Source organism: Mauremys reevesii, linkage group 14, assembly GCF_016161935.1.
Source record: "Mauremys reevesii isolate NIE-2019 linkage group 14, ASM1616193v1, whole genome shotgun sequence".
NCBI lineage: Eukaryota > Metazoa > Chordata > Testudines > Geoemydidae > Mauremys > Mauremys reevesii.
In genome coordinates this window covers 13,087,654-13,111,679 of record NC_052636.1, presented here as the reverse complement: position 1 = coordinate 13,111,679, position 24,026 = coordinate 13,087,654, and the positions used below count along the sequence as shown (strand labels likewise).

At 53.8% G+C, this 24,026-nt stretch overlaps 1 protein-coding gene across 1 annotated transcript; it reads right to left on the bottom strand.

Moving 5' to 3' along the window:
• Nucleotides 1-385: 385 nt before the first annotated feature.
• LOC120381808 (hydroperoxide isomerase ALOXE3-like) lies at nt 386-22,590 on the bottom strand. Its single transcript, XM_039499942.1, has 14 exons — nt 22,444-22,590; nt 15,419-15,623; nt 13,477-13,561; nt 13,176-13,298; nt 11,428-11,531; nt 10,806-10,978; nt 10,361-10,504; nt 9,630-9,833; nt 9,233-9,319; nt 7,190-7,359; nt 4,103-4,224; nt 3,048-3,148; nt 2,364-2,534; nt 386-579 (listed from the first exon to the last, which is right to left on the bottom strand). The coding sequence occupies exons 1-14, from the start codon at nt 22,588-22,590 to the stop codon at nt 400-402; spliced, it is 2,016 nt and encodes a 671-aa protein (XP_039355876.1). The 3' UTR covers nt 386-399.
• Between the last annotated feature and the right edge of the window lie 1,436 nt (nt 22,591-24,026).

Genomic DNA, 24,026 nt, shown 5'->3' with positions numbered 1-24,026 from the left:
AAATCATAACCTTTTCACAGACACCTTACACAACAATCTTTGCTGCAAATATATAGCAGTGGTTGCAACAACGATCTATACAGTTACAGGTTATGTCAGTAACATCACACCCCCTCTGCTCTAACCACCAGCCCCCTCACACCCCCCAGATCCAGGTATAGAACTAAGGAGTCCTGGCTCCCAGCACCCCCCTGCTTTACCCACTAGACTCCCCTCCCCTCCCCGAGTCAGGTATAGAACCCAGGAGTCCTGGCTCTCAGCCCCCCATGATGTACCCCACTAGACAGAATCAGCCATTCAGAGTGGAACCAGTCTGGTTTATTGTTCCTGGGAGAGGATCGCAGGGACAGCGTTGCCAGCGGCCGCGTGGGGCCCGTCCCTGGGGCTCGCCGGTCGGGCTCAGATGGACGTGCTGTTCTCGATTTGGTGGGGATCCAGGTAGCGGTAGGGGATGGGCAGGGATTTGTTCCTCTCTTGGATCTCCTGGGAGAGCTGGGCCAGGCGCCCCTGGAAGGCTGCGATCAGCCGCTTGGGCTCCTCCTCCGTGAAGTGCTCGTCGGGGTACGTGCCCAGGGATCTCTGCAAGGGAACGGGAGAGCGGTGAGGGACAGCACGGAAGGGGTCCCTCGCCCAGCGCTGAGATGCAGCCACCTCTGGGGTGGGGCGGCTGGTTACCCAGGGACCCCTCGCCCGGCGCTGAGATGCAGCCACCTCTGGGGTGGGGCGGCTGGTTACCCAGGGACCCCTCGCCTGGCGCTGAGATGCAGCCACCTCTGGGGCGGGGCGGCTGGTTACACAAGGATCCCTCATGTGCCCTAGAGCGCAGGGCAGGTGTTTAACAGCTGTGTAGTGTGGAAGCAGGGAAATAATTAACAAGGATTTGAAGGGATTTTAATGCATGTCAGTTAGTTAGCAAGAGTTAGGCTAGCTGTGACCCTAATGACGTGAGACTTGTAGAAGCAAAGATAGTGTGAGACAGACGAACGAACTGTGTAAAAAGTTATTACGACCTTGCATTGATAACCAAATATGCAGGCTTGCTTTTTCTGGTAGTGAGACAAATAAGATAGCAGAAAGGCTTATGTATAAACAAATGCAATTGTTTCTCTTTACTGTCTGTATTATTGTTAGTTATTGTCTGTAACAAAGGTATAAATGCTTGCTGTAATTGTTTACCAGTTGAGAGACCTGTCCAGGACTGGGGCGACCCTGTGTCCTATGGCACTCTCTCCCTCCATTGTAATTACTGGAGAAATAATAAAGTATTTGATTTTGCTGCACCCAAACAAAAAGCGAGAACTGAGTTTTTCTCCGACAATTTGGGGGCTCGTCCGGGATGGCAATGCCCACGGACCCACAGACGGCTACTACGGATCATTCCCCTTCGAACCCCATGGCGCCACATGAGAGGTATGAGACCTTTTGAAATCTCTATTGGGGTATCGGAGGAGGACTGTCCGTGAGGACGTCTGTCTCTGTTGGGCTCACGCCATCTGAACTTATTGACTGTGCAGCAAGATCAGATGCAGAGTGGTATTGGGGAAAGGCCCCAACAAGGTTAGTTTATAGCAGTATTGGGAACTGCTGAGTTGGCCAACAAGGAAATGCATAGGTAATGCATAAGGTAATGCATAGGTAAATGCATTAGAATGCACCGATGCTGAGGGGTTTTTACCGCCTCAAGAGGGGTTGTCATACCGCCTCATGGTATTGGTCCGGACCAGGTAAAGATGCACCGTGTTAAAAAAAAAAAAAAAAAAAGTAGCAACACTGGGAAGAGTTCACGCCAGGGAGGGAAGGAGAATCCTGCGGCCGGTTGAAACAACACGGTAGAATTTATGGGTGTTTGAACGGAATCCCCCAAAGTGCAGCTGGGCCGGGACACCTGGGTTCATGCCCCGGCTCGTGGGAAATGTCAGCGGGTCCTTTATTCTTACCACAACGGGGGGGGGGGGGGGAAGAAAACAGCTGAACGGCTCATTAAAGAGACACTCCCAGCCACAGCCCAGCACCCCCTAGCACCGCCCTGGGGCCAGCCCCACCTGCCAGGGGAGAGCGCCCCCGGCTGAGCCCCCCGCCCTGCCCCACAGCGCCCCCCACTGCCGGCCCCGCCTGCCAGGGGAGAGCGCCCCCTGCTGCCTCTGCTCTGCTCCCTGCCCCACAGCGCCTCCTAGCTCCACCCTGGGGCCAGCCGTGCCTGCCAGGGGAGAGCACCCCCTGCCGAGCCCCCCGCCCCATTCCCTGCCCCACAGCGCCCCCTAGCTCCACCCTGGGGCCAGCCCCCTGCCAGGGGAGAGCGCCCCCTGCTGAGCCCCTGCCCCATTCCCTGCCCCAAAGTGCCCCCCTATCTTCTGTGTCCTCACCGAGTCCCCCGGCTCGCAGCAGAGGACCCAGAGGGTGTAGATGGCGATGCTGGTGCTGTTGACCTCCGGGATGGTGTCCAGGTAGCTCTCCAGGGAGGAGGTGCCCTTGGCCTGGGGCGGGGGGTTCCTCATGGAGCCCGGGAAGTTGGGCATCCAAGCGCCGAGCTCGTACTGCGGCCCAGAGAGACCCCCCCCAGTCAGAGCAGCCGGGGACCCCCCAGCCCAGCCAGGGATCCCCTCCTCACTCCACCAGTACAGGGAAGGTCTGGCTCAACCAAGAGGCCTGGGCACCCGGGGCTTGGTCGGAATCTCTCCCACGGCCAACGGGTGGGAGAATCAAGGGGGAGGGGGGTTGGGGTACTGAGTGCGGCAGTGGGGGAGGGTCCTGGGGGGCTGGGGCAGGGTCCTGAGGTGTCCAGGATCTCACTGGGGTTGGGTGCTGGGTGGGGGATTGGCCGCTAGAGCAGGGTCCTGGGGATTGAGGTGTCAGTGGGGTGGGGTGCAGGGTGCGGGTGTTGGTGGTGGGATCCCAGGTCCCCATGCTGGGTGCCGGGATGTCAGTGGCTGGACCCCAGGGCCCCGTGTGGGGGGTGCAGGGTGCGGGTGTCAGTGGCTGCACCCAAGGGCCCTGTGGGGGGTAGGGAATAAGCCCCCCCCCGAGCACCCAGGCTGGCCTCTCCCTACCTGCCCGTTGTTGAGGGCGGCGTGCCGGGCCGAGCAGCAGTAGATCCACATGGTCAGGTACTTGATGAGCTCGGGGATGCTCTGCAGGGACGAGGGGAAACCTGCGGGATGGAGACTGACCTGTCACTGACCTGGCCCGACCCTGCTCTGTGGCCTTGGGCTGGGACCCATAGAGTCGGGTTCGATGCCTCCCTCTGCCGGAGCCTCCCCCAGTGAGTCGCTCCCCTGCTCCGGGTCTCAGCTCAGCCACGCGCCGTCTCCCCGCCCTGCCTGTTCCCACGGCGGGGCCGATCCCAGTCACCCCACAGCCCCGTCCCACCACCGTGATCCAGGCCACCCTGTCCCTGCAGGGTCGCTGGCCCCATTGACTCCAATGGAGAGACGCCCATTGACACCAACCGGGATCTGATCCCATTGACTCCAATGGAGCGACGCCCATTGACACCAACCGGGATCCGATCCCATTGACTCCAATGGAGAGACGACCATTGACACCAGCTGGGATCTGGCCCCATTGACGCCAATGGAGAGACGCCCATTGACGCCAGCTGGGATCTGGCCCCATTGACGCCAATGGAGAGACACCCATTGATGCCAGCTGGGATCTGGCCCCATTGACGCCAATGGAGAGACGCCCATTGACGCCAGCTGGGATCTGGCCCCATTGACGCCAATGGAGAGACGCCCATTGACGCCAGCTGGGATCTGGCCCCATTGACGCCAATGGAGAGATGCCCATTGACACCAGCTGGGATCTGGCCCCATTGACGCCAATGGAGAGACGCCCATTGACACCAGCTGGGATCTGGCCCCATTGATGCCAATGGAGAGACGCCCATTGACACTAGCTGGGATCTGGCCCCATTGACGCCAATGGAGAAACGCCCATTGACACCAGCTGGGATCTGGCCCCATTGACTCCAATGGGGAGATGCCCATTGACATCAGCTGGGATCTGGCTGACAGACACACAGTCCGGAGATGTCCCCCAGCCAAACCCCGCATGGAGCCCAGTGACTAGCGGCTGCAGAGCTCTGGGTTCACATGGCCCTTACCGGATGCCTCGTTCTCCAGGAAGCCTTCACGGAAGATCTCATCTGCCCAGGCCTGCAGCTCACAGTCGGCCAGGACGTGGGCATCACTGCGGTAATAGTGTCTGACGATGCCAGAGACGAAGCTGGAAAGAACAGAGATGTGTCATCTTGGTGGGTCAGTGCAGGCCACATATCTCCCCAGTGCGCCAGCGTCTGCAAACAGCCCAATGGTACCATGCACCCTGGCCGGTACCTAGTGTCTCCTCCACTTCGCCCTTTCCTAGCTGTGGGAGCATGGCCTGGTGGCTAAGCCGCCGGCCTGAACTCCAGGTGATCCTGGATCTCATCTAAAGCAGAGCTGAACTTTTGATTTCAAATTGGACTTGCTCTTGTGGAAGTTAATACACTAAATAAGCATCGCCATTGACACAAAACATCTTGGCTTGACTGAAACCAAGTGTTTCCATTCACCCCCAATGAGACCTTTTCCCAGAATTTGGTTTGGGGCAAAATTCCCAAAAGTTTGACTTTTCCTCTCCATTCTTGTGTATTTACAAGTTTTCATTCATTTTTCCTAAGCCAACCAATCTACCACACAAAGTAAGTGATGAGGGTTAGGATAAAGGCAGGGGAGGGGATGTGACATAACTATCTTCAGTGTCTACACTGATCATAGACCTCTAATAAGTCAGTCCAAATTGTTTTGAATTTTTCATGCGTTCCTTTTCTCCGCAATGCCAGCCATTCGTTAGCTGTGTGATCAGCCAGATCACCAAGCTAGGCATCAATATTTGATGGAGGTTGACTTTTCCACTGTGGTAGGGTTACTTTTTTAGTGCCCAAAGCTGACCGTTGGCACCACACTGCCTTGTTACCAGGGAACCTCCAGGTATCAGGAATAGAATCTGTGACACACTGTACCTCAGAATAGCTCCCTGGAAAACCCATATGCATCATTCATCAGAAGGGACCATTATGATCATCTAGTCTGACCTCCTGCACAACGCAGGCCACAGAATCTTACCCACCCACCACTGTATCAAACCCCTATCCTATGCCTGAGTTAATGAAGTCCTCAAATCGTGGTTTAAAGACCTGAAGGTGCAGAGAATCCTCCAGCAAGTGACCCATGCCCCATGCTGCACAGGAAGGCGAAAAACCTCCAGGGCCTCTGCCAATCTGCCCTGGAGGAAAATTCCTTCCCGACCCCAAATACGGCCATCAGCTAAACCCTGAGCATGTGGGCAAGACTCACCAGCCAGCACCCAGGAAAGAATTCTCTGTAGTAACTCAGATCCCAACCCATCTAACATCCCATCCCAGACCACTGGGCATACTTACCTGCTGATAATCAAAGATGAATTAATTGCCAAAATTAGGCCATCCCATCATCACATCCCGTCCATAAACTCATCAAGCTTAGTCTTGAAGCCAGATATGTCTTTTGCCCCCACTACTCCCCTTGGGAGGCTGTTCCAGAACTTTACTCCTCTGATGGTTAGAAACCTTCGTCTGATTTCAAGTCTAAACTTCCTAGTGTCCGGTTTATAGCCATTTGTTCTTGTGTCCACATTGGTACTAAGCTTAAATAATTCCTCTTCCTCCCTGATATTTATCCCTCTGATCTATTTATAGAGAGCCATCATATCTCCCCTCAGCCTTCTTTTGGTTAGGCTAAACAAGCCAAGCTCTTTGAGTCTCCTTTCCATTCCTCGAATCATCCTAGTAGCCCGTCTCTGTACCTGTTCCAGTTTGAATTCATCCTTCTTAAACATGGGAGACCAGAACTGCACACAGTATTCCAGATGATGTCTCACCAGTGCCTTGTATAACGGTACTAACACCTGCTTATCTTTGCTGGAAATACCTCGCCTGATGCATCCCAAGACCACATTAGATTTTTTAACAGCCATATCACATTGGCGGCTCATAGTCATCCTGTGATCAACCAATACTCCGAGGTCCTTCTCCTCCTCTGTTACTTCCAACTGATGCGTCCCCAATTTATAACCAAAATTCTTGTTATTACTCCCTAAATGCATGACCTTGCACTTTTCACTATTAAATTTCATCCTATTACTATTACTCCAGTTTACAAGGTCATCCAGATCTTCCTGTATGATATCCCGGTCCTTCTCTGTGTTAGCAATACCTCCCAGCTTTGTGTCATCCGCAAACTTTATTAGCACATTCCCACATTTTGTGCCAAGGTCAGTAATAAAAAGATTAAATAAGATTGGTCCCAAAACCGATCCCTGAGGAACTCCACTAGTAACCTCCTTCCAGCCTGACAGTTCGACCTGTTGTAGTCTCCCCTTTAACCAGTTCCTTATCCACCTTTCCATTTTCATATTGATCCCCTTCTTTTCCAATTTAGCTAATAATTCCCCATGTGGAACCGTGTCAAATGCCTTACTGAAATCGAGGTAAATTAGATCCACTGTGTTTCCTTTGTCTAAAAAATCTGTTACCTTCTCAAAGAAGGAGATCAGGTTGGTTTGGCAAGATCTACCTTTTGTAAAACCATGTTGTATTTTGTCCCAATTACCATTGACCTCAATGTTCTTAACTACTTTCTCCTTCAAAATTTTTTCCAAGACCTTGCATACTACAGATGTCAAACTGACAGGCCTATAGTTACTTGGATCACGTTTTTTCCCTTTCTTAAAAATAGGAACTATGTTAGCAATTCTCCAGTCATGCGGCACAACCCCTGAGTTTACTGATTCATTAATAATTCTTGCTAATGGGCTTGCAATTTCCTGTGCCAGTTCCTTTAATATTCTTCGATGAAGATTATCTGGACCCCCTGATTTAGTCCCACATTGAGGGAGGGGCGGACTGGGTAATAAACTGAAACTGGCCAGGCTTCTGACCAGGGCAAGGTGGTATAGTCCTGGTGTGCAAGGCTGGGGAGAATTGGCTGGTGCTCTCCTCTGTGTGATTCATGAGTGGCTCAAGGAGCTTTCATGCAGTGTAGCTGGGTGTAGGGGTCTTTCAAAAAGTGCCTTTTAGGAAATTCCAGGTTTTTTTAATTCAGAATTCTTTACGTGGCAGGAAAGCCGTGTTTCCAAGCAACTCTGAGCTGCCCCGGCTCCTGCTCCTTACCTCTCAATGGCCGACCAGATCTTCAGCCCATCATCCCTGTAGTAGTAGTTGGGGATGCAGTCAACCCCGCGCTCTTGGATGTCATCAGGGAAGCAGAGGGAGTTGTAGGTCAGGCAGGACATGCCCTTGGCCATCAGCACCTTGGTCCCCTCGATCCCCGAGCCCATGGCCTGGGAAGGGAGCAGAGACAGAGCCTTCAACCTCTGAGCCAGCGGGCGGGTTAGAATGAAATACCGCCACCATCTATTTCAGCGCAACGAGACAACTGACAATACGCCCCATGACAAATGTGCCTCCCCGATGTTTCGCTTTGTGTTGTACCCCAGAAATGACCAATCACTCGCAACCTCCGGTGTTTGTCCAACCAGTTCTTGGAAACCTCCAATGATGGAGATTCCACAACCTCTGTGCTTGCTCCAGAGTTAACTATCTTTAGCGAGAGAAAGCTTTTCCTAATATCTAACCTCAATCTCCCTTGTTGCAGATTAATCCCATTTCTTCTTCTCCTGCCTTCAGCAGGACCAGAAAACAATTGATCATTGTCCTCTTTGTAACATATTTGAAGACTATCAGGTCTCCCCTCTTGGTCTTCTTCGCTCAGGACTAAATGTGCCCTTTTTTTTTTAACCTGGCCTCATAGATCAGGGTTTCTAAACCTTTTATCATGTTTGTTCCTCTTTTCTGGACTCTCTCCAATTTGGCCACTTCTTTCCTAAAGTGTGATGCCCTCCCCCGCACCCAGTTCTCCAGCTGAGGTCTCACCAGGGCCAGACAATGACCTCCCGGGTTTTACTCATGACACTCCCAATAGTACAGCCTAGAATGATATTAGTCTTTTCCCCAACTGCATCACATTGTTGTCTTATATTCCATTATAACACCCAGGTCCTTTTGAGTAGTACGCCTCCCGGCAGCTAGTTATGTCCCATTGTGCAGTTGGGCGTTGGAGTTTTCCTTCCTCAGTGGTGCACTTTGCACTTGTCTTCACTGAATTTCAGCCTGTCGATTTCAGCCCAATTTTCTGAGCTGTCGCAATTGCTTTGAGTTCTAATCCTGCCCGTTGAAGTGCTTGCAACCCCTCCGGCCTCCGTGTCAGCTACAAATTTTATCAACGCTCCACTCCGTAATCCAAGTCATTCATGACAATAATGAATAGCGCCGAACCAGGCCTGACCTCTTGTGGGACCCCACTAGATTCCCTGTTTGACAGCTGACCATCGAGAACCCACTCTTGGTGTCTGGTCTTTCAAACACCCATAGAGATTCCATCCAGCCCAAATTTCCCTGGCATGTGTCAAAAGACTCAAATCAAGATATATCACATCTACTGCTTCTCCCCAGCCACAAGGCCAGCAACACTGTCCAAGAAGGAAATTAGGTTGGTCTGGCATGATTTGTTCTTGACAAATCCATGTGGGCCATTCCTTCTAACCCTATGATCCTCTGGGCACATATTGATTGTTTAATCATTTGTTCCAGCATCTTCCAGATAGACCGACTGGTTTATAATTCCCTGGATCCTCTTTGTTCTTCTTTTCGAAGGCAGATGCCGTGTTTGCCCTTCAGCCCGCTGGGACCTCATCCGTCCTTCAGGAGTTCTGGAAGTTAATTGCTAACAGTACCGATGAGCTGAAAGCAGAGGTTGCGTCCGCAGAGCCGTATGGTGCACACACCAGGACCAACTGAGATGGAGGCTGGAAATGCTCTCCAGGAGGTTCCCAATGTGGTTTTCACAGCAAGACAATACGAGAAGAGAGCTTCAGGGGTTCCAGGTGAGGCTGGTACCTCGGGCGACAGGCATATTTTATTCCCAAGTACATGGCTCTGGGAGGGGAGTGGGGGCTAGTGGTTAGAGCTGGGGGAGCAGGGAGCCAGGACTCCTGGGTTCTCTCCCCGGCTTAGGGACAGGAGTGGAGGCCTAGTGGTTAGAGCAGGAGGCGCTGGGGCCCAGGAGGGGGGATTGGGAGCCAGGACTCCTGAGTTCTCTCCCCAGCTCTGGAAGGGGAGCGGGGTCCAGTGCCCCTGATCGTGGGGTCCTCTCACCCTTTCGATGATCCCTCCGCGTCTGAGTAGCAGGGTCCTGGCCAGGACGTTGATGTGCAGCGTGTAGCGGGTGTGGGGCAGCAGCAGCTGGGGGATAAGAGACACAGGGGTGGGTGAGGGCAAGCAAGGAGCCACCCCTCACCCCAGCAGCGGCTCCTTCTTCCCCATCATTGGGGAGGTGCTGGACCGTGATGGGTAGAACACGGCCAGCGTGGGGCACGCCCAGCCTGGCACGCCAGGCACAAGCACCCGCCAGGCACACCCACGTGCGGCTGGGCACAACTGGACGCCGGCAGTGGGGCCCGTCTGGCAGGCTCCCCCTGCTGGGCTCTTCTCTCCCGCACATCTGGGCACAGCTGGCTGGGGGCTGGCGGGGGCAGCCCGGCCCCTCTCTCACCTTGAAGAGCGGGTGGCACGTGGGCAGCTGGTGCAGGGTGGCCAGGGCGAAGGCCTCGTCGATCAGGTGGGTGAGCAGCAGGTGGCTGACGACCTCGTGCACCAGGAACTCGGCGTAGCGCACCCAGGTCTTGGCCAGGATCCAGTCCCACTCGGAGTCGCTGGGCAGGAAGATGGGGCTGCCGGGGCCTGGGCACTGGCTGAGCTGCGGGGGGAGAGACACAGGAGGGGTGTGGGGGGCGGGTTGGCGCAAGCCGGGGGTGTGAATCCTGCTGCTTCCCCCAGGGGAGCCCAGGGGCTGGAACCCGGCTGCCAGGATGAGGGGACACGACGGTGCAGCAAATCCAGTGTTAGGAAGAGGCGACCCACAGAGCTGGGGTGTGTGTACACACACGCAGAGCTGGAGTGTGCATGTACAAGCAAGTGGGCACACGCACGCACACATCGAACCAGGACTCCTGGTTTCTCTCCCCGGCTCTGTAAGGGAAGAAGTGGGGAGGTCTAGTGGTTACCGCGGGGGAGGGCGGGGGCTGAGTTGCAGGACTCCTGGGTTCTCTCCCCGGCTCTGGGAGGGGAATGGGGTCTAGTGGGTTAGCACAGGGAGGGCTGGGAGCCAGGACTCCTGGGTTCTCTCCCTGGGCCAGTCCCTTAGACGGCAATGCCCAGCCCTGGGACTGTGTAGGGATGGGGGCTGCATGGGGGCCCCGCCAGGCAGCGTGTGGGGGCCGTTACCTGAATGGCTATGGGGACGAGCTCCCCGGAGGGCTGCAGGTGCAGCAGGCAGAGGGGCGCGGCGATGTACTGCTGGTAGCCGTTGATCGTGTTGGCCGGGACGCCCTCCAGGATTTTATAGTCAGCGAGGAAGATGTTCCCCTTCTGCAAGGCACAGAGGGAGCAGAGCAGAGGCGGGGGCCAGTGCATCTGGGGGTGCAGAGCGGGGACCCCACGGCACAGGAGAAAGCGGGGATGCCAGTGCTGTGAGCTTCCCCACAGCAGTGCCCTGGGACTAGCCCCTGGAGCCAAGTGGCCAGTGCGAGCGCAGCCACTGGGGCTGGAATTGGGCCCGCTGGACACCGCTGACCCGTGGCTGCTCGTGCCTGGAGTGATGCTGGGGAGGGAGCCAAGAGCTCAGACCGTGGCCGAGTCCCCCCAGGGGTGTCCCTGGCGCCCCACTTACCTCCAGCTCATCCTGCAGGCTGCTGCTCTCCCCCAGGGAGGAGGCCACCATGGCCGGCGTGACGGGGAAGTTGCAGGGGAGCTCCGTGCAGCGCCGGATCATCACCGGGTGGACCCCGTTCAGGAACTGGTACCCGAAGAACGTGTCCTCTCGCCAGTGCGCCCGCACGTACTCTGGGGGGACACGGGTAGGGCAGCCGTGGGGTTAACGGGCTGGGACTCAGGGGAGCCGGGTTCGAGTCCTACCCTGGGTGCCTGGGGCAGCTTTCGGCATCTCTCGGGGCCCACGGCCTCCCCCTGCTGGAGAACGGGGCTAACGGTCCAGCATGAGGGGGGCCTGATCTCAGTGAGAGTCTGGGCAGCACCTGGCACAATGGGGTCCCCGGTTAGGGGAGGGGAGGTCTGGGCAGCACCCAGCACAAGGTGGTCCCAGAGTGCGTTCGGGGGGTCTGGGCAGCGCCCGGCACCCGGGGGTCGGGGTGGTCTTGTCAGGGCCGGGCACAAGCAGCACTGCTGTCTCTAGCCGCTTGCGTCGCACCCGTCCCAATCACCCTGCTCTGTGTGGGGGGGCTGCGGTGGGCCCAGGCGAGCAGGACTCGGGGGGGGATTGGGGGGTCACCCACCTGTGATCGGGGTCTTGTTGAAGCAGAAAACTTTGTTGATGTCATCCAGCTTCGCCCACGAGTTGGTGCAGCTCAGGAAACCCTTCAGCTGCAGCTCCACCTTCCTGGGGGTGGGGGGCAGAGAGACATGTGAGAGCCCCTTGGTGGGGTGAGATGGGGATGGCCCTTTCTGCCCCCGACAATAACAAATAGGGCCCCCTTTTCCCTCCCCCCCCCCAGAGATGCACTGGTGGCAAAGTGGAGCCACACTCGGGGAAGCTTCCCTCTGTCAGAGCAATGGGCTCAGGCTCTCAGCAGACTCAGGCAGCATGGCTGGGTTGGTTACACCTGAGTTTTCAAGCTCTTCTCCCCTACAACAAGGACTAGAATGAGTAATATGGGATGGGGGGTGTCTGGGGATGGATAGACAGACAGATAGGTTGATGGGTGGGGATAGAGAGAATGAGAGAGAGCAAGAGAGGGAGAGAGAGAATGAATGTGTATGGGAATAGATAAAGTTAGGGTATAGAGTAGGGCTAGGGGTTAGTCCCTGGGGCTAGGCCTCGGGGGCTGGGCTGCACACACACATCCCTCCCACACTGCGGGAAGGTGAGTGTCTTGGAGAAGGGTCAGAGTTAAGGTTATGGAAAGGCGTCAGGCTACACAGTCGGGTTAGGGCTAGGGAAGGACTATAGGGCACAGGTAGAGTGAGAGAAAGGGTATAGGATATGGGTTAGGGTAGGATTAGGCAGGGCCAGCTCCAGACCCCAGCACGCCAAGCGCGTGCTTGCGGCAGCATGCCGCGGGGGGCGCTCTGCCGGTCGCCGGGAGGGCGGCAGGCGGCTCCGGTGGACCTCTCACAGGTGTGCCTGCGAGCGGTCCACCGGAGCCGCGGGACCCGCGACTGGCAGAGCCCCCCCCCCCCCCCACACGGCATGCCGCCCTGCTTGGGGCGGCGAAATCGCTAGAGCCGCCCCTGGGATTAGGGAAAGGAGATAGTACAGGGTTAGGGTTAGGGCTAGGGTTTGGGTTTAGTCTCAGGAATCACCTGGGCTGTGGGGGCCGGCAGTCACACATTGACCCCGTGCTCGAGGAAGGGGGAGGTCTTGATGAAGAGTTTGGTTTACTGTGTCAGGTTAGTGTATAGAGTTAGGGTTAGTTTATAGGGTTGTGTATAGGGGTTAGGGTTAGTGTACAGGGTTAGGGTTAGTGTACAGGGTTGTGTATAGGGTTAGGGTTGTGCACAGGGTTAGGGTCACTGTACAGGGTTAAGTATCAGAGGGGTCGCCGTGTTAGTCTGGATCTGTAAAAGCAGCAAAGAGTCTTGTGGCACCTTATAAACGTCTGTTAGTCTATAAGGTGCCACAAGACTCTGTACAGGGTTAGCCTTAATGTAGAGGCTTGTGTATAGGGTTCCTGTACAGGGTTGGGTACAGGGTTAGGGTTAGTGTACAGGGTTACAGTTACTGTACAGGGTTGGGTACAGGGTTACAGTTACTGTACAGGGTTGGGTACAGGGTTACGGTTACTGTACAGGGTTGGGTACAGGGTTACAGTTACTGTACAGGGTTGGGTACAGGGTTACGGTTACTGTACAGGGTTGGGTACAGGGTTACGGTTACTGTACAGGGTTGGGTACAGGGTTACAGTTACTGTACAGGGTTGGGTACAGGGTTACGGTTACTGTACAGGGTTGGGGGTAGTTTCTAGGGGCAGGCCTAGGGGCAGGCACTGGGAACACATCTGGGCCGTGGGGAAGCCGCACTCACGCGTTCACCCCGCGCAGCAGGAAGTTGGTGCTCTTGATTAAGGAGTACGTGGAGTTAGAGTCCAGGTCACTGATGTTGTCCACGTCCAGGCACCGGGGCACTCCAGGAGCAAACTCCTTCCACCTGGGCAGGGAGAGACCGCAGGAGATGTTACTCCTGGCCTGCCGCTGTCCCGACAATCACTCAGCCGCAGTCCCGGGCCCACCTGTTTTGTGGTTTCTACCACCACCTCCAGCCCTGGGACCCTGCGCAGCCCTGAGCCCCAGGGATCTCCCTCAACCCCCACTGGGTTCTCACTCACCCATAGCACTCGCGTCGGTGCGTCAGCTCAGCCTGCCGCTGCTCCAGCAGCAATGGGGAATCGGCATCGTTGCAAATCACCTGGCCTGGGCGAGAGACAGGGATAGATCGATAGATAGAAGGGTTTGTACGGGGATGGATAGACAGAGGGGGTGTATTGGGATGGATAGATAGAGGGGTGTAGATGGGGATGGACAGATAGAGGGATTGTACAGGGATGGATAGATAGAGGGGATGCATGGGGCTAAATAGCTAGAAAAGTATGTACGGGACTGGATAGATGGGGGTGTGTACAGGGATGGCTAGATATGGGTGTGTATCCGGGGCTGGATAGCAGAAGGGCGTGTATGGGGATCGATAGATAAAGGGGGTGTATCAGGATTGCTAGATGGAGGGGGTGTACGGGGATGGGTAGATAGACAGGTGGGTATGGGTTCGATAGATAGGGGTGTGTGTACGGGGTTGGATAGGTAGAGGGGGTATATGTGTATGGATAGATAGGAGGCAGACGGGATTGGATAGACAGAAAGGTGTGTACAGGGATGGATAAATAGAGGGGGTGTAGAGGGATGGATAAATACCGGGAGTGTATGGGTATTGATGGATAGCTAGAGGGGTGTGTACAAGGATGGATAGATAGAGGGATGGACGTGGTTGGATAGACAGAAGGTGTGTACAGGGATGGATAGATAGAGGGGATGTATAGGGATTGCTAGATAGAGGAGATGTATGGGGATGGATGGATAGAGGGGTGTGGATGGGGATGGATAGGCAGAGGGGGTGTATGGGGATATATAGGTAGAGGGGTGTGGGTGGGGATGGGGATGGATGGATGGAGCGGTATGGACATGGATGCATAGATAGAGGGGTTGCATGGGGATGGATAAATGGACTGGGTGTATGGGGAGGGATGGATAGCTAGAGGGGGTTCATTGGGAGGGATAGATCCAGGGATGGATAGACAGAGGGGGTGTATGGGGATGGATGGGTAGATAGAGAGGTGTGTACGAGGATAGCTAGATAGAGGGGTATAGACAGGAATGGATAGAGGGGTTAGATAAAGGGGTTATACGGGGATGGATAAATATAGGGGGTGTACGGGGATGGACAGATAGAAGGGGCGTGTACGGGGAGGGATACATAGAGGGCATGTATGGAGATGGAGAGATAGAGAGGTGGACATGGCTGGATAGACTGAAGGGTGTGTACGGGGATGGATAGGTAGAGGGGTGTGTATGGGGATGAATGGATAGACGGGTGTGGATGGGGATGAATGGATATAGGAAGTGTATGGGGATGGATAGACAGGGGTGTGTGTGGGATGGATAGACAGAAGGTTGTGTATGGGGATGGATGGATAGATGAGGTGTACGGGGACGGATAGACAAAAGGCTGTTTTGGGGGAAGGATAGAGAGAGTGTATGGGGTTGGCTAGATTAATGGGTGTGTAAGGGGATGGATAGATACAGAAGTAGTATGAGGATGGATGGATAGATACAGGGGTGTGTATGGGGATGCATAGATAGAGGGGTGGATGGGGTTGGATAGACAGAGGTGTGTACAGGAATACATAGATACAGGGGTGTGTACAGGGATGAATAAATAGAGGGGGTAAATGGGGATGGGTAGCTAGAGGGGGTGTATAGGGATGGATGGAAAGATAGAGGGGGGTGTTTGCTGGGATAAATAGCTAGCTATTAAATCAATGGAGATATCCTATCTCCTAGAACTGGAAGGGACTTTGAAAGGTCATTGAGTCCAGCCCCTGCCTTCACTAGCAGGACCAAGTACTGATTGTGCCCCAGATTCCTAAGTGGCCCCCTCAAGGACTGAATTCACAACCCTGGGTTTAGCAGGCCAATGCTCAAATCACTGAGCTATCCCTCCCCCCTCCCTATGAGCCCAAGTGGCCCCAGGCTGGCCCCCAACCAACAGCCCCCTACCTTTGCCCTCCCGCAGCTCCAGGGTGCGGTAGCCCTCGACCCACTGGTAGCAGGGGAAGCGGTAGGTCTGGCCGTGGGGGGAGACGACCTCCACGAAGCTGCAGTACCAGTTGTCGGTGGGGTAGAAGGAGTAGGGCTCCTTGTGGAGCCGCACCAGGACGATGTCCCCCAGCCAGCGCTGGCAGCACAGCTCGAACTCCTCCACCTGCAGCGGGGTGAGAGAAGAACCAGAGCATGAGGGTGTGACTCAGGGATTAATCCAGCAGCTTCTGTCTCCACCCCCCCCACCCACAAATAAAATACTTGTTGGCCTCCTGTGCCTCCATGGTGTGAAAGTCTCCAAGGAAACACAGCTCGGCCAGGTCACTGTTGCAACTACTGTTCTACTCAGCACCTGCCTTTCATTAGCCTGGAGGGAGAGGCCAAGGTTTTCCGATTTCACTACAGCTTGAGGTAGCTCAGCATAGCTGAGCCGTGTATAGGAGAAGGGCCTGATCCCTTTAAAGCTTTTGTGAGCCCTCTAGCGGTGCCCACCGTGTTTTAGAAGCTGCCAGAAACAGGTCAGAGCAGCCGTGTGCATCTAAACTTGGCCTCAGTTAAAGTGAAGGCTGATATCCTGCCCCCGCCCATCCAAGCCCTCTACCGTGAGCTCAGCCCACCCCATCCATGCCTTGCGGTTTAATGAGAGGCGCACCCCATGTGAGGTTGCACTCCATATGTTTTATAAAAATATTTTTTATAAGTGTGGATATGATGTAACTGGAATATGCTTTATGCAAAAGGTCTCTGGTAGGGTATCATTACAAAGCTTATAATCTACTGCATGTGGTCATCCTATTTGTATGAATGTATCAGTCTTGTATCTGAAACTAGGAATATGAAATATAACTCTGAGGTCCTATTGTAATTATGCAAAGTGTGGGCCATTAATGGTGGTTTGGAATCTGGATGGCTCCTATTGACTAGGAGAATTGGTTGTAAATGGCTCTGTTTACTCATAAGCCTTCCTGGATATGTGTACGCCAGCAAGTGGGTAATGAAGTCTTACAGTCACATGTGATCATGTCACCTGAACTGGAATCCATAGTAAACCTGGCGCTTTTCCATTTAGAAGGAGGTGTGGAGACCCAGAAAGACCAAAGCTATAAAAGGGGGTGGAAGAGAACAAAGGGGGCTGCCAGTCATGAGAAATCCTCGAGTTACCACCTGAGGGGAACTAACAAGGGCTGTACTAGGAGACAGCATTGGGCCCAGACTAGGAAGGACTCTAGTCTGGGAAAGAACATCTCTGAGGGTGAGATTTACCTGTATTCAGTTTCTTAATGTATTAGGCTTAGACTTGCGTGTTTGGTTTTATTTTGCTTGGTAAACTTACTTTGTTCTGGCTGTTATTACTTGGAACCACTTAAATCCTCCTTTTATACTTAATAAAATCACTTTTGTTTAGTAACTAACCCAGAGTAAGTGATTAATACCTGAGGGAGCAAACAGCTGTGCATCTCTCTCATAGAGGGCGGACAACTTATGAGTTTACCCTGCAGCCAGCGTAAAATGGATTTATTTGGATCCCATTGGGGGCTGGAGACAGGAGCACTTGCTGAGCTGTTTTCAGTTAAGTCTGCAGGTTTGGGGGATGTGGTTCAGACCTGGGTCTGTGTTTGCCCCAGGCTAATGTGTCTGGAGTCCTAAGCTGGCAGGGAAAATGGATTCAGAAGTAATTTCAGCACATCAGGTAACAGTCCCAAGGGGGTCTCTGTGACCAAACCCAACACACCCCACTCACCAGGGCCCCAGTATTGAACCCCAAGCTTGCCAGGTCCTCAGGCACCCTCCTGAGCCTTGAACCTGCAGCCCCAGGGCAGCAGCGGCCCAGGCCCCTGATGGGCTGCGCTGGCTATGCTCTCTGTGGGTACCCAGACTATATAAAGACCCCAAGAGCCAGAGGAAGCTGGCTGAGCCACAGACTGATGCCTGATGCCTTGCCCTGCCCTGCCCCATGGCTTCACCCAGCCCTGCCCCACTGCCTCACCTGATCTCCACCCAACCGGCTGGCCCGGCCCCATGCACCAGATCTTCCAGCCCTCCATGAAAACTCCAAACATCACCCCCGATGTCTCTGATACCGATCGACCTCTCGGCTATCCGACCCCTTGAGTCTTTCCCTAGTCCCCATCCCTTAACCCGCCCTGTCTCCTGGGCATTACGGTGCCTGCGAACTGTTCCCCTGTCATCTCCAGCCCCTGGTGCTGGCTACTCACCAAAACACCAGGCCTGCCATCCCAAAGGAGCTGCAGCTCGGGGCTGGCACGGCCCTTAATGCCACTGCAGTGAGATCTAGTTCTAGTGAAAAGGAGACTAAGTTCGTTTTCTGAGTAGATGCAGATCGTAAGTCCTGGTGTTGCCCTCTATTGAATCCCTCTGCTCAACCCTGCTAAACTCTTCCAATTAGTAGCAGTGACTACTAAGTGCTCAAGCCGGTGCAAGCAATACCCCGTGTAAGCAGAGTCAGGATGAGCTCTACCCTGACATCTGGTGATGAATGGTGGTGAGTGTGGAAAAGAACTTCAGGGGCTGGTCTTGTTTGCATAGGCACACCCACCCCACCTAGCATGAGCCCACAGCTGCCCAAATGGTCACTTTGGCTGCTGTGGGATCTCCAGTTTCTCTGTTATTGGGGCAGGAAGAATACAGGGTTGTTACCCTGATTATGTGAATCAAGGCCAGTGGAACTGTTTTATGACAAAGGGACTCACCATCAACTAAGTAGCACTCGCTAGACAAGGGAAATGGGTTCCAAAACCCAGTGAATTGAGAGAAGTTGGTGATGGGCATTTGTACCTGAGGGTGTGAAACACCAGTTGTGCTATCTCCTCTCTCTACTATTAACTAGCAGAGCTAATTTTGATTCCAATAAGGGTCTAGTTACAGGCTACTATGCTGAATTCATTTTGGGCTAATGGAGCACCAGCACTGGGACTCCCCTACTACAAGCAGAAATCCCTAAGAACTGAAATCACTAAAGAGCTAAGATCATTGAGTGCTGTGTTGACTTGTAGGAGAGCCTGAAGGTCTATTGCTAAGCGGTGAGCTGAGCTGAGCTGTTTGCGGGCTGGTGAGCAGAGCGGATGGCCCTTGGGACGGCAAGTGGAGCGGAACTGAGCTGAGCCGTTTGCGGGATGGTGAGTGGAGTGGAGCGGAGCGGATGGCCCATGGGACGGTGAGCGGAGTGGAGTGGAGCAGAGCAGAGCAGTTTGCAGGCTGGTTGGAGTGGCCCGCAGGACGGCGAGTGGAGCGGAGTAGAGTGGAGCAGTTCGTGGGACGGCGGGAGCAGCTCACAGGACGGCTGGTGGAGTGGAGTGGCTCATGGTGAAGGCTGCAGCAGAACCCCACGGAGAGGTGGGGCAGTCAGCCTTGGACCACGTAAGGTGCCCCTTAACACTCTGTGTGCCCCGTTCGCCCCTCCACCCAGCTGGCGGGGGCGGGGGGGGGGGGGTAGAACTCTGCAGATAAACTTTTGAACTCTGGGGCTGCACTGACCAGGGACAGAGACTTTTGGGTTGTTGGACTTTTGCGGGGATTTTCGGGTTGCTGGACTCAAGGGACTCTTGGGGTGTTGGACTTTGGGATTTTGGGGTGATCTTTTGGGTGGTTGGACTTAAGACCCTGAGGGGAAAAGGACACTGCCAAACTAGCTTGGGGGTGGGCCTTTTGCTCATGGTTTGTGTTATGAATCCTGTTTGTGGTGTTTCCCCAACATAATGCCGCATTGTTTCCCTCCTTTATTAAAAAGATTTTCCTACACTCAGACTCCGTGCTTGCGAGAGGGGAAGTATCGCCTCCCAGAGGCACCCGGGGGGTGGTATGTAATTGTCCCAGGTCACTGGGTGGGGGCTTGAGACGGTTTTGCGTTGCGTTATTGAAACTGAATCCAGCCCTTGATACTGAACCCAGCCCTTGTTGCTGCCAACTCAGACAGGCAGAAGGGTTACAGGCATTTGCCTGTGACTATCCAGTGGACTCATAATACGGACAACAGCACGTGAAACCTGCAGGAGCAGCTCACTGCCACTGCCAACAACGGGACAGATTTAAAATATACACTCCAGAATGGTGTTAAAACACCTTGACCCTGTCACAGGAGGAGAAGCAGTTCTGGTGGTGGCCTGGATGTTGGACTATATTACAATGATCAGGGCTCCCGATGTTACTGTGGATTATTATGGCTATTGGCCTGTTGTTAACTAGGCTAATTTTGCAATGTCTACTGCGGTGGGTAAGGGGGGCACAGACCCACAAGGTACAACCACTAATTGTCATGGAAGAGGCCCCCCACCACAGTGTGACAGATAACCCAGACCCAACCTCTCGGGCACACCATGATGGGGCGTTTGGCACACTCGTTGGAATATGGATGTCTGCACGAGGGGAGGTGCAGGGCACAGGGGGCAGTGGGGTAAATGGACATCAACACATTCCACATTGATGTCTGGCTCTATCAGGAAATGTGCTGCCATATGTCCTAGGCTTTTCCCGGGATGTCCGGGCCAGCGGATCCCAGAAGAAAAGAAAGAGAAGGGGGTGGAGTGTGAGGATACAGGCTTGTTTGTCAGCCTGAAATAGAATTTAGGGGGTGACTTTTTTATCCTTATGCTAATAGGTGGGAAGGAAAGACAAAGACACGGCGTGTTACATCTGCCCACAGCCAGATGGGGTGATAAGAGATGGAACTAAACTGTTACAGGGCGTGGTGGGAGTGTAATCTACGAGCATACACAGGGTGGCTGCCTGACTCCTCTTTCCAGCCAAGATCAAGCGACCAGTTAGGAGGGACAAGGCGGGATGGGGGGAGGCATATGACACACTGAAAACCGGAGAAGTGCCTGGTTTTCCCCAGGACACAACCTCGCTCCTTACCCCTCTGTAGTGGTGCAGCCGAGGGTTGGGCAGAAGCTGCCAGGGAGGCTGTGGAAACCTGCAGCTAATTAGGGTGAGGCTTGTTCGGAGCCGGACGAGAGGCTGCTGCTAGGGCAGCTATATATATAAGCAGATATATAGATATATAGATCTAAGCAGAGCGGACGGGAGTCTCTCCCCGACAAGCCAGGGAGGAGGACTGGCTCCCAGGGAGAGCACCAGAGACAGAGCACCACTGGGAAGGCTCAGGGGAGCGGAGGGGGAGCTGTTACCGGCTCGGCTGGGCAGGGAGGCTGCGGCTACAGGGTCTCTGGCTCGGGTGGGCCTGGGTCCCCCCCTTGCACTGCACCTGGCCACAGAGGAGCGGGGCCGATACAGGCTGCCACTTGCCCCTGCAGCGAGGGGCCAGACTTTGGGGGTGTGCTTGGCCCCTGCGGTGGGTGCGAGCCACAGGACGGCTGTGACCCCCGGAAGAGGGGTGAGGAAGAAGTAGGGGGCACTGCCGGGGGGCAGCATCCCCAAGAGAACCCCACTGAGCGAGGGAGCAACGCGGGTCTGAAACAGTGGAGCGGAGCAGACAACGGGCAGGACACGCCCTGTAGAGGGCGCTCCGGAGCCGGACTGAGCTAATCCCCGGAGGTGAATCCTCCACACCGTTACACCCTCCCAAGGGGTAGAAAAGCGGTGGGACAAAGACCCCAGATCCACGCCCCTCCAAAACGGAACATGACCATAAGCGGTAAGAGGTGGGAGCAGGGGCGGGCACGGCTGGTATATTTGGGGCTGATGAGGAGGAGGGGGGTGGAAATGAGGAACAGGGCCACAGGCCGGGCTCTGCAGCGTCAGAGCCCTGGGAAATAGACTCTGCCGGGGTGTCGCGCGATGGGTGTTTGCTTCGAACTAACCCCAATAAACATCACACTGCCTGCACTTGGGACTTCTGCTTTCTGTCCGCGTGGCAAGAACCGGGGAGTGGGAGGTGAAGGGAAAGCCCCCTTACACGCACCATCCCGCAGCGCCCCTCCCAAACCATCCTGAGTTTGTTTTACAAATCATGAGATTTAAAAAAAAGCAGTAACCCGCGTGCTCTGCATTTTTGAGGCATTTCTACAGCTAGTCTATTTCAGGTACTTATCCAGCACCCACCACTGCTGTATGGCGGCACCTTGAATCTTTAACACCTTTACCCTCCCAGCACTTTTGTGAAGTAGTACAGCGCTGTTATCCCCATTATATAGATGGGAAAACTGAGTCACAGAAAGGCTTTCACACAATGAGACTGTGGTAGCACAGGGAATATAGATCCAGGATCTACCATAGCCCTGGCAACTACTCTAACCACTGCACCATCCTCCCCACATAGTATAATGAGGACAAAGAAGGGATTTTTCAGTTCTGGCAATTCCAACAAAGTTGAGGTGGGGGAGATTCACTTTTGGTCAAACCGAAAAAATGAAATTTTTGGCAAATCGAAGAGTCAGGGGACATCATTTCAGGTTGAACAAAATATTTCATTTGACCTGAAAAAAATATGTTTTGTTTTGTCTCAAGCATTTTCTTAACGTTTTAAACAAAATGAAACATAAAAGAAATGCTCATTGCCAAGAAAAATTGAACACTTTCATTTTGAAAATGAGAAGAAAGAAACATTCTGATTTTTTTTTATTTTGGAACTCAAACAGTTCAGTGGAATCAGTGCAAATTTGTGCAAGGTCGTGCCAAATAGCCATTTTTCACCATAAAAAAAATTACGGTTGAAAATTTGCACCCTTTCTCCTCTCTAGCATAAGCACTAACATTCTCACAATAAAAGTTGCCAGTCTCCTGTCATAGTCACATGATTCCAAGCACTGGAGATTTAAAAAAAAATGCTAACTATTTGGAGATCTTTTAAGCTGCACTTAGTTCAGATTTTCTACGCAACCACAAGGACTAGAAACTTCAATATTTTTTCAAATGAATGCAGAGTCGCCTAGTGTAACCCCATGACTCCAGAAGCTGGGGATTGATGATCAAACAGCCCCAAGTCACGAGCGTTGGCGACCCCCCCACCCCAGTTTCTACTGGGAGGTTCTGTCCACAGATCCTGGCCCCATTCTATTAGTACTCACCGCCCCGGGGTTGAAGTCCTTCCCCCAGTTGTCGAGGGGCTTCTTGTCGCTCTCCTCGTGCGTCCCCACCAGGGTGATGGAGATGGAGCTGAAGGTCCCGGCTAGCAGGAAGTTCCCGGTGGCGACACGGACTTTGTAGGTGCCCATCGTAGTTGGTGAGGCAGGGAGACGCGTATCTGGCAGGATCCCTTGTCTGGCTGGAGATCCGGTGTTATCTCCCAGTCCTGCCCCGCTGCTGGTATTTATACTGCTCTCATTAAGCAATTGGTGATGTGAGTTCCACCGGAGCCGCCTGCCACCCTCCCGGCGACCGGCAGAGCGCCCCCCGTGGCATGCCGCCCCAAGCACGCGCTTGGCGTGCTGGGGTCTGGAGCCGCCCCTGCTCAGCCAGCTGTCTCAACCTGCTGAGTTTGTGCTGATTGAAACAGGCCTGCCAGTTTGCAAGGTCTGTGCTAATGGCAGAAAAATATCCAGAAACAAAGTGTTTGCTGGTACTGTACAACTTCGTTTTCCTGAACTCTGGAATAAGATGTGTGAACTCCCCACTCTTCCATGCTTATCTTGTTCGTTTCCTTTTAGATAGAACAAGGGGATGAATAGACTTATTGAAGTCTGCCACGTCCCACTGGTTTTGTTAAAGAATGGGTAGGTGGTTCAAATTTTGGAGTGTGAGTATGATTGTATGTATGCATGACTGAATGAGGAATGGAAGAGTAAAGGTTGAGGTGCCAGCCTTAAAATCAGATCGTCTGGCTGAAGGAAGCAGTGGACGAGATAGCCCGGTAACCCTACGGGCATACTTGCCCCAAGGACAGGAGGGCCAAAGAAAAAGATAACAACAAACTGTCATTTTGTCATTGCCGTGCCATCTGCATGATCGACCATCACCTCAAACGTGAGAACAGCATGATGAAGCAAACCCTATAAACTTGTATGAGGATAAATCCCTATAAGAACAGACCCTGAAGACTACGGTGACCAGAAAAATCGAGACGGGGTGGGGGGTAATTGACACCTATATAAGACAAAGCCCCAAATATCAGGACTGTGCCTATAAAATCGGGACGTCTGGTCACCCGACTGAGGCCTTTGGGTCTGATTCTGCAAACCAACCTCCAGGAGCATCGGATGCGCATCTGACAAGACCCTGCTCCACCCTCATGTCCAGGCCACCTGGCCAGTGACTTGGCAGGAGCAACTCCTAGGCTGGGAGCTATAACAACTTTGCAGAACTTGTGTGAGTGAGTGAATGAGATGTTACAGCTATAACTGATTGCTTACTCTGATTCTTTCAGTATTCACAATAAACGTGGCATTTTGCCTTATCCCCTTTAACAAGATCCTGCTGGTTTTTATTTTCTTGGTATAACATTTTGGTGGAGAATTGCGAAAGGGGAAATATTGGCATTTGTCTTGGTTATTGTGAAAATTGGTGTGCACACCGCCAGCTCTAGAGAGCTGGGCACTTCTATCATGCCAACCAAACAAACGCTGAAGGATATAGGAGTTTGTCCACCCCCTAGGTCTTGACGGATATAGATATGTAGACAGGGGTCAATCAACCTCCTTGCCTTGAAGGATAT

Excerpts from the sequence above, each read along its gene's own strand:
- LOC120381808 (XM_039499942.1), bottom strand. The coding sequence starts at position 22,590 with ATGGGCACCTACAAAGTCCGTGTCGCCACCGGGAACTTCCTGCTAGCC. Across the intron at positions 13,562-15,418 it reads GGAGCTGCGGGAGGGCAAAG|GCCAGGTGATTTGCAACGAT; the intron begins GTAGGGGGCTGT and ends TCTCTCGCCCAG. Across the intron at positions 13,299-13,476 it reads CACCGACGCGAGTGCTATGG|GTGGAAGGAGTTTGCTCCTG; the intron begins GTGAGTGAGAAC and ends CTCCCTGCCCAG.